Genomic DNA, 10,741 nt, shown 5'->3' with positions numbered 1-10,741 from the left:
GCCAACTAAATTATAAAATTTTCCTTCCAGTTCAAGAATCATATTCTTTTAGTCCCTACCTATTCTGATTAATAGGCCGGAATCATGGATGATGACAAAAACAGGGAGGAATTGGATTTGTTCGAGCTTAAGGTTGGTATGAGACAGTTCAAATAAATAAAGCACATATGTATTAAGTTTATGTTATCCGAGTTGACCACGACTCCCCGGCAAGAAAATCTAAGTCTAAGTGGTAGGTATTTTTCCTCTTACGAAAATATTGGGCAGCACACAAGTTTATAAGGATATATTTGTGGAATATGAGACGTACAAAATAAAATGCGTTCCATTTCGAACAAGCGGGAACAGACATGCGCATTTGTGAATTAAAATGTTGGAACAAACTGCAATGTGTTGGAAACGAAATGGAACTGCGAACATAATTTTCAACGTACTGTTAAAATATATGTGTACATACATACGTACATTGTGGTCCATATAGCACATATTGTCGAAAAAGCATATTAATAAGAAAACATTGATTTGAAACTCTTCTCTGCTTTAAATATCGCTAACAAAAGTACGAAACACTGAAAATGGTACACAATCAAGTCCTATGTAGATTGGTGTTAAATGCATGCTGTGGATGATTTCAGTTAGAAATCTGCGATGTCGCGGTACGCGCTGGTAATACGCAACAAAAATTAACTTTCTATCGCGACAAGCCGAAACGATTGGTTTTATGGTTTGTGTAAAAAGAAAACACCCACTGTAAAGTTTTGGCTACAAAAGCAATAAAAAACGAAGAAGAAATAAATGCTATAACTACTGCAAGTATATATAGGCAAAATATGTGTGTGCAACGAATTTAAGAGAACGTATGTGGGTGGTACGGTTAATTCATAACATTGCTTGTATGCACTTGTGAGAGCATTTTAATTGTTGGTTGAAATAAAGTGAACAGCTGATGCCGTATAATGTGCGTTTTATCACAATTATTACTCTGATTATGATGCTTATGCCGATGTTTTACAAATATTTGCTAATGTAAAGAGATAAAAATGATGTGAAATAATTGAAGTTGTAATTTAATGGAAGATAAAAACAAATTACCTTTCTTTGCATATTCATTACTATATGTATGTGTAGATTGCTATGTAACTGTGATTTTGTCTCTGCTCTATGGTATTTAAATACCTACGCACTTAAATTTTTAATGTCACCGTTGTGTGTGTGTGCGCTGGCTGCTCCTAAATGGTTAAGATGGTAACAGAAAACTTTATAAACCGGCATCACCAAAAGTAAAAAATATAAAAAAACAGTTTTCAGAGTGAACATCAAAATCCAAACCACAATCAAAATTAAAATGGGTACTAAAATGAAAATGGAAATGATTATATAGAAAAACTTAAAAGATGAAAAAATAAAAGATTTAGCAGTGAAAGTGAAATGTAATCAGACTCTTAATCTGAATATTGTGAAATGCGAAATAGGGCAAACAAAACGAAAACTTCAATGCGCGTACAAGCGAAACCATGAAATAAGCATTGAACGATGAAATAAGAAGGCGTCACGAAAAATCCTACGTTCGATTGCATCCGAAAAATAAAAAATTATACATATCTAATATGTACGAATATAGATAAATGCATGAAAATAGAAAAATCTTGGGAGGTAAAGGTTCAGCACAAATTCAATCTATAAAGCGCAATTTAATAAGAAGGAGCAAATGAACTGTACGATATAAGGCTATATATTTTCATAGCACCTCGAGGGTTTATTTTTTATATTGGAATAACTGAATGAAAATATTTTTTAAATAATGAATAATAACTCAACTCTTTACTCAAAATTTGCAAAAATAAGAATGAGCGGTTATCATCAATCAGAATATTTTGAATAACGATAAAATGCTATTCATTATTCAAGAAATGCTTGAATACAAAATATCTTGTTATTCATCACTCAAGTTTTCTTGAAGAATGAATAAAAATTTATTTTTTCGTCAATCGTTATTCAAATGTGTTGATAACGCCCATCCCTGAATAGAAGCTTGCGTTTAAGAATGTCTAACCAGAGGCCTATCTTCGAGTATTATCTTGCAAAAGTATTTTGAAGGTAGCGGAGGAATGCATTGGAGTCCTTAATGATCTGGGAGGTAATCGCAAGGCACAATTAGGGAAAGCCAAAAGTAACTGAGAAATAATGCAGTAATGTGTAGAGCAAAGACAGGCAAAACTGCTTATACTCCCAGCAATGAGATTGTCAGCCACAGGACACTGTATTCTACGGTATCACCAAAGTAAGTTAAATATACCAGATAACAGTCGCTTTTTTTAGATATCCTCCATCTAAACGCAAGGCACACTTCCAGAAAACGAAGAAAAAATACAATTATTTTTGCGCCATAGAAACGCTTCCCTTGATCTAGACAAGTAATTTTCTCAAAAACTGGCAGGTTTTTTTTTTCCTTTGTTAAAGACTAATTTTTTAATATGGAGAAAAGGGTCTACCACGTTATCCCCAAAATCAAAATCCCCAAAATCAAAATCCCCAAAGAAAAAATCTCCAAAATGAAAATCCCCAAAACCAAATCCCCATTTTATATGTGAAATAAATTCAAATTAGGTTTAAAATCGCCGCGACCAAAAAAGGCTAATAATCCATACCAAATTTCTGCATAGGCGGCCTTCGGACGCGCTTATAAAAAATAACCCCGGGCTACGCCATCGAAGTCCGGACGTGTGTCATAACTGTAGCTACCGCCACCGTGATGTCCTTCTGCGTAGTACACCCATTTATTTTAGTATAGGTGAGGCTTGCATTTAAAAAGATTGAATTATTGCGATTAATAGTTCCACATATGCATAGGTAAAAATATGTATAGTCATAAAATTAAAATATGGTTATACATACATAAATACTAATTTTAGCTCAGATCGAACAATGTTTTTGCTATTTTTTACACGGTAATATTGTTTATTCAAACCATGGAAATTTTGTTTGGGGATTTGATTTTGGGGATTTTTTCTTTGGGGATTTTTGCCTTGGGGATTTTGATTTTGGGGATTAAGTATTTGGGGATTTTTTTTTCCTTGGGGATTTTGTGGCACTCCCGGAGAAAATTGTATAAAAAAATTAAAATATTGAATTGTGTAACTGTCACTGCCGTGAATTTCTATTCGAGGTCCGCAACTTTACAGTCGAGTACTCTTATTCGCTAAGCTAAATCAAACATGTATTATTGATTGAAAAAAAAAAAACCAAGAACAATCTTCCTGCCGTACCGTACATAAATTCTACATGCTGCTTATACTACGATTTAGCCTATTTTTCGATGGTTTCCACCAGTGGGAATATCAGCGGGAATGGCTTTAAAGGCATACTCATAGTCGAAGTTCCTTAAAGCTAGTGGCATTTTTTTGTAGATATAAAAATGGTATGTATATATATATATATCAAATATATGTCAAGTAAGAAATATAAAACCGCAAACTGCCGATTTTGAAACTAAGAAAATCTAGTTGCTATCGCTGTAGGCGGAAATTTTGATCACTAATTGCCGACTTCCTTTCAGGGAAAAAATTTTTATAGTTGCACGAAAGAAAAATTGCACCTAGATAACCTCCATAGTTGTTATTATAAAATCAATATGAGGGATTGCATTTCAAGTTATTGTTTATTCTTTCATGACATGTACATATGTTAAATAAGCTATGTTGTTGTTTTTGCTGTTCCAAATGTAAGAAAAAAAGGCTACCAGAAAATGTTGCATCACTGAAATGGAGTTCCGCAAAGTAGTGAAAACTATGTGGCCTATTCCAAGTACTCAGGTGTACTTCAAAATTTTTCAGAGGTTTTATCGAGGAGTAAAAGGAGAAATAGAAAAACAATAAGTTGATTTTAGTCATCTCAAGACAAAACAAGTCAAGTTGACTTTCGAGATGATGCATATGATGACCATACATCGTCATCTTATATTTTGCCCTGAAATTAGGGCGACATCTCTCCATTATCTCTAAATATCTCTTCCCATGTTTTTGGAAAGAGTTGGCATTCATATGACTGTTTGGGTATCTCCGTTGAATCAATAAAGTCATCCGCCTCACCAAGAAAGTAATATACGCCGAGTACAGCGCCTGCGAATTAGAATATGACACAAGCACACTTTCTAAAGTCACATCCCTAACCCGCTGCTTCCTTTTTTTGGATCATTCACAATTTTTTTTTTTTTTTTTTTTTTTTTTGTTGATACTCTTAGAAAATTTCTTGTTCCCTACATATCTATTATACTTATGACGTGTGCTTTCCCCTCAACCCTTAACGGGGCAAAAACCCTACCTTGAGTGCCTTGTTATTTAGGTAGAATCAACAATAAATTAGATATTTTTTTCCTGCTCCTCTAGCATAAGTATAAAAGAATACCTCTTTATTTCATTACAGTTAAGCATGAACTAGTTAAGTGAAGTACTTATTTAAAGAAAATGGATATTCTTGACAAATTCTGTAATATATGTAAATGTCCTAAATAAGATGTGTTTTGTTATAAACACTAAAGGCGGTCTTGGATTTTTATCGAAAAACTAATTTACTTAAAACTAACAAAGTAGTAAATATTTGTAATGTAAAATGTTACGCTGTGGAAACATCAATCATCATTCAACCATAATAGAGATTGAACCGGCAAAATTTGCTAAGAAAAAGAGTAAAGGACCTAAATAAAATGTTAAAATAAGTCCTTCAGTGAATATTTCAAAAATGTTTTATTGTTGAAAGATAGGTTTTAGTAAATAAGAAGAAGCAGCAATTGCATAGCCACATTAGCAAATGCTAATTGAATTGATATCCCTAAGGAATTATTTTAATAAGCAAAATTTGTGTGAATTTGTGAAAAAAGAAAACAGCAAAATAAAAGCCATATTATAAATTTACTCCACAAATGTGTACCAAAAGTGCGGAGAGCGCAGCAGCTGAGATAAGAAAAAGAAGAAAAATGTCAACATCGACCGCATCGATAACAACTGTCAGTCAGAGCAACAGAAATTTGCAGAACCACAAAAACCACAGTTTCACAGGCGCCATTGGCAACAACATTAACTGCGCCAGTGGGACCATTCGCATTGACAACAGTCAAGACAACGCAAAATTTGAGAACAATGTTCACAGCAAAAACAACATCAACACCAATCTACGCATTATCAATGACAAGACTTTCACAGCAGCAAGAAGAATAAGAAAGAAGGATGCGTTAGTAAGAAAGATATTGCTTACGACGTTCCTTGTATCGATCATACTCATCCAGCAAGCGGGTAAGTGAATTCCATATTCCTTAAATCCAATTTTGTGTACTATTTAGACTCTGTATTCAACCAATGGCAATTTCAAGAGAATTCGAGGTAGAGAAGACAGTTGATTGCATCCTATGTTATTTACATATAACTTATGCTTTACCCAACAAAATATTTGTAAGTTATTTGGCGGCCGCCGTGGTTTGGTGGTAGACTAAGCGTAACACACCGAAGATCTTGGGTTCAAGCGCCTGACAAAGCAACAAAAAAAATTTTAAACAATTTTTTTCAATAAGCGGGGTCCACTCTTCAGTGATTTGGCAAACACTCTGAGTGTATTTCTGCTATGCAAAGCTTCTCAGCGAAAACTTATCTGCCTTGCAGATGCCGCTCGGAGTCGGTATCTCGCATGTGTAGGAAAAACTAAAAGGAGCACTACGCAAATTGGAAGAGAAGCTCGGCCTAAAATCATAATCAGTTAAAGCGGCAAGCAGCAATTTTTATTTTCATATATTTTACAAGCTTAAAACTTTTCTGGCACTGCGACATTTTTCACAATGTTCCATAACAGGTCAACGCAATAAAAACGCACTGCGGAAGTTTTCCGTCGAAAAAGTCTCATTCACAATTATATGAGAGCATCCGAAATTGATATTACTGCGTAAGAATCTAACCCGATTTCCAATGTTTGTTCTGCGTGACATTTCGGTTTGACGTTTACACACATGTTTTACGTTGTCGCAACGCACGCTTATCTCGGTTAGGGCAAAAAAAGTGGTTTAAGTGCGTGCGCTACGCAAACGCAATGCGTTTTTATTAGGTTGGCATGTAAGAAATAAGTTTCATAGCTTGCTCTCTTTATATCATAGCAACGCTTCTCTCTTCCACTCTGACCTCCGCCCAAGAATAAAAAACATCTAGTATTCCTTGGGAAATTAAAAAACACATGATAATAGGAAAAAAATTTTTCAAAATCCTTTTGTAACGCTTAGTTCAAGGCGAATCCAGTACCAGGTGTTTTTGATTATTTTCCATACAGCGCCTTGTACTTTGATATGTCAGTCAATCGAAATCAATTAAAATTTTATTTTGACTTGACATTTTTCTGCACGGCGAATTTGTTGAGTTCGCTTTGCCACCACCTGGTATGGATTCGCCTTGGCTTAATTTTAAAAATTATACTTTATACGGAATCCCTCGTATCGGAATAAAATTTTCTTTCATACAGCTTTTCTTTATTTACAATACTCAGCTTTAACCGTTGCTAAAAGATTTGGTTTGCAGACAGCTTTTACTAACTTACTTTATATTACGCCTTACTCCACTTTTTATAACCGCTTTCAAGGTTTTTGTTGGGTGTTTAAATTTCAACATTTATGAAAGGAGCGTAAACTTCACCAACATACAAATACTTGGCCTAACAGTATTTGATTTTTTAGAGCAACGCGGGTTTGGATATATCAATAAAGCAAATTGTGAACAATTTTGTTGAAATTCTTTAATGTGAAAGTTAGTGATTGTTGAAAGTCTAATTTCCTTTGGGTAAACAAAAATTATGCTGTTTTCAGTCTATATCATACTCAATATCGTTTCTGATGTGTAGCTTGGAGTTATTAATGATCTGTATTAGCTTGCCTCAGATATGAATAAATATATTATAATCGTATAACTTGCTTTAACAAAATTGTGCTTAACAAGGGCTAGTGTGCAGCAATGAAAGCCACTCAAAAACATTGGTATCAGTTTGTGAGATCGATTACGCTACAACACTATCATAACTTTTCAAACAGAACCTCCAACTTCTTCAAAACTATCCTAACTCTTGTGGTGTCATGCAGATTTGCCTTATCAGTTTAGATCTACCTTTTGGATGTTAATATAAATCTAATTAAGCTCACCACTACTCAGCGCACATTTTTTAGTTGAGTAAACTGAACCACATTGTTGTTTCATAAATCTATAATTAGACCATTGAACATAAATATTTCTAGTCAAACGCGTATGAATTGTGCCGTAATGAAATTAGAAATGTTCTATTGTATGTATCAGAATCGGCATGTTCACATCAAGCTAGTAAATTTGTTTTTCCGTAGTTATTTATTACATTATCTCACGCTATTATTAACCCTCCGCATCTTAGCGTAGTCGTCTGGCCATACGAAATTTGATACTTTGAACTTTATCCACAAATATTTGAATTTTTATTTAAATTTTGAAAAGAATACGAACTATGAGGTCTTATATGCTTAAAAATATGTTAGTCTAGCCAGACGACAACGCTATAAAATGTGTCCTAATCAATTTTGGCACAAAAGAAACCATAAAATAAAAAGAAAAAAATATCGATTTCCGAATATTTATAAAGACCGCCTCTAAAGTTAAAAAGTGTAAGGCAATCCAGAAAACCACTTTGTGCTACTTTACTTTACTCTCACTTTTGAATTCACGACAAAGTAGCCAATGAACGACGATTCAAGAAAATATGAAATTATTAAAATGTTTTTTAAATATTTGGCAGTTGAATTTTATTGTACAAAGAAAACGGAATAAATTAGTTGTTTTTCAATTGCGTTCAAATTAATGCGAAGAACCTTTTTCTTTTTCTTAACGGTCGTCCTTACAAATTCAGAAGCGGGTAAATCCATACGGGCAAATTAAAACGTATCTTACAGAATTAATTGATTTAGTTGTTAAACGTATATATATGACTAAGTAATCAAAATGCCTCTTGCTAAGATAAATACGTTAAAATTAACGGATTTAAAAGAAATTTTGAACGAAAAAGGTTTGTCCACTGAAGGCCTGAAAAATGAGCTAGTTTTGCGTTTGTGCGAAGCTGTTGGGTCGGATAGTATCGAGATCGCTAGTGCAAATATACAGGACCAAATTAATGAATTACGGGACATGTTTAGTTCGTTGATGCATCAATTGCAATCCAATCAAAATGTAACTGCAACAACTACGCGCAGTGATCAAGAGCGGGCAACTTCTTCTGCTGGTAGTTTTATTACAACGACTGGGCGTAGTGGATATTCAGTGAAAGAAATCGCCGAAACTATTCCGGAATTTGATCCAACAAACGAATCGTCGGTATCTGTTGAACAGTTCGTAGAACGCGTAAATAGTGCGGTCCAAGCTTATCAGTGGGAGGAAAAATGTTTTTTATTAGCGGTGTATAGTCGACTCAAAGGTGCAGCAAAGCTCTGGCTGGACTCCACTGAAAAATTGTATTCAAGTTGGAGTGAATTATCGAAATGTTTATGTGAAGAGTTTAGTTGTGTGCCAGATGAAGCTGATATACATTTTAAAATGTCTCAAACGACGCGCAAACCAAACGAAAGTCTCCTTGACTACTGTTTCCGTATCGGTGCGTTAGGTAAGAGGTTTGGGCTAAGTGAATCCTCTATTGTTAAATACGCAAGAGACGGTATTAAACAACGGGAATTTCAAATTGCTATTGCAGCAAATCGGTTTAGTTCAATGCGCGAATTTCGACAAACAGTAATAGACTACTCTAAAAACTTACCCGTGCGTACATTTAAACCTGAAAAGACAAATTTTGAAACAAAATACGGCGAAACACGAGACGGTGAAAAATGTGAAAGTGATAAACAGTTAATATGTTTCAATTGTCAACAAAAGGGGCACATTTCATCGAAATGTCCTCAACCACAACGTAGACGTAGGTGCAACGATTGTCAGAAAGTGCATCCTAAAACCGAGCCTGAAAATTGTGGCAAGAAAAGTGCTTCGACGCGTACGACCAAAACGGAATATGAAACGGTAATTCCTGAAAAAGATTTTGAGAAAGTGGTTACAATAAACGATAAAACGTTCACAGCCCTAATCGATACAGGTAGTGAGTGTAGTATGATCACTCAAACAGGGGCAGGTCAAATAAAAGGTGTCGAAGAAAAGTGTGCTTTAAAAATAAGCGGGTTTTTTGGCGGTGTGATATATGCCCATTCAAGAGTACGTGTCAATTTGAAGGTTGACGGTATTGAGCAAGATGTGTATCTTTACATAGTTGGTGATACATTTTTGACGGTAGATGTGTTGTTGGGACAAGATGTGTTTAAAAATATGCAAATGGTGATTTCAGACGGTAAAATTAGTGTTATAAATGTATGCAATAAAAACATTAACTTAAATAACAGCAAAATAATTAATGACGATGAGATAAAGTGCGGCATCGACGAAAATGATAAAATAAATAAGTTGGTTAGTTTGATAAATAAATATCGTAATGTATTTGCAACGGATATGAGTGAAATTGGACGTACAGAGCTCGTAAAAATGAAAATCGATTTGGATACTAACAATCCTATTGTTCAAAAACCATTTCGTGTTCCTGAGCCTAAAAAACAGTTAATCGCGGATATGTTAAACGAACTTATTGATAATGATATAATTTGTAAGTCCGATTCCGAATATGCTAGTCCTATGCTTTTAGTAAAAAAGAAAAACGGGGGCGAAAGATTGTGTGTAGATTTCCGACGTTTAAACCAACACATGCGCAAGGAAATATTTCCGACGCCAAATATTGAAGAAGACTTACAAAAGGCAAAGCGTTTTAAGTATTTCTCGGTGTTGGATCTTAATAGTGGTTACTATCAAATTCCTATTGAGGAAAATAGTAGAAAATTTACCGCTTTTATCACGACAGAAGGTTTATATGAATTTAAGCGCATGCCGTTTGGGCTTAAAAATGCCCCGGCTGTTTTCCAACGGTTCATCGCGAAAATTAAAGAAGATCTTGAACCTGATGACGTGATAAGTTATATGGACGATATACTTATCGGTAGTGTAAACGTGGATGAAATGTATGATAAGCTGGAGCGTGTTTTAAAAGTTTTACAAAAAGCTAACGTTACTCTCAATCTACAGAAGTGTGAATTTTTGAAATTAACGATACAGTTTTTGGGTCACGAGTTAGCTCCTCATGGTATTTCTCCTGGTTTAGCTAAAACACAGGCAGTGCGTCAGTTTAAAACTCCAGAGTGTATATCCGAAGTTAGACAATTTCTCGGTTTAAGCGGATATTTTAGAAAATTTGTTCCGGGTTATGCTGTTATCGCTGCTCCGTTGAATCGATTATTGCGGAAAGATGTAGCATTCAGGTGGTCAGATCAAGAGCAAAAGGCGTATCAAAAGATAAAGTCAATTCTCGTATCCCGTCCGGTTATTGCCGCCTATAGTGTCGAGCATCAAGTACATACAGACGCGAGTGCAGTGGGCCTAGCTGGTGCATTAATGCAAAAAGAGGGCGACGATTGGAAGCCGGTTATCTATTACAGTCGTGCAACTACCGACAACGAGAAAAAGTTTCATAGCTACGAGCTTGAGGCTCTCGCAGCGGTTGAATCCGTAGAACGATTTAAATATTATATTTATGGCAAACGGGTAAAATTGATCACAGATTGTAATGCACTTAAAACAGTTATGAGTAAACGTGAACTTATACCACGCATAGC

General features: G+C 34.9%; 1 protein-coding gene across 8 annotated transcripts in view; it reads left to right on the top strand.

The window, feature by feature from the left end:
• Nucleotides 1-653: 653 nt before the first annotated feature.
• dpr17 (defective proboscis extension response 17) overlaps nt 654-10,741 on the top strand; it is an 81,508-nt gene continuing 71,420 nt past the window's right edge. Inside the window, exons 1-2 of one of the 8 annotated variants that reach the window (XM_067763830.1) lie at nt 654-724; nt 4,760-5,288. In XM_067763830.1, coding sequence (XP_067619931.1) covers nt 4,919-5,288 — 370 coding nt within the window. In that variant the 5' untranslated portion in view covers nt 654-724; nt 4,760-4,918. Of the gene's footprint in view, nt 1,654-2,226; nt 2,282-3,298; nt 3,419-4,422; nt 5,289-10,741 lie in introns of those variants that run through there. The other 7 variants (XM_067763827.1, XM_067763828.1, XM_067763825.1 and 4 more) reach the window with 7 other exon arrangements.

Source organism: Eurosta solidaginis, chromosome 1 (assembly GCF_040869045.1).
Source record: "Eurosta solidaginis isolate ZX-2024a chromosome 1, ASM4086904v1, whole genome shotgun sequence".
In the NCBI taxonomy this organism is placed as follows: Eukaryota; Metazoa; Arthropoda; class Insecta; order Diptera; family Tephritidae; genus Eurosta; species Eurosta solidaginis.
The sequence above is the reverse complement of the archived record's forward strand: the minus strand, read 5'-3'. Positions and strand labels throughout refer to the sequence as shown.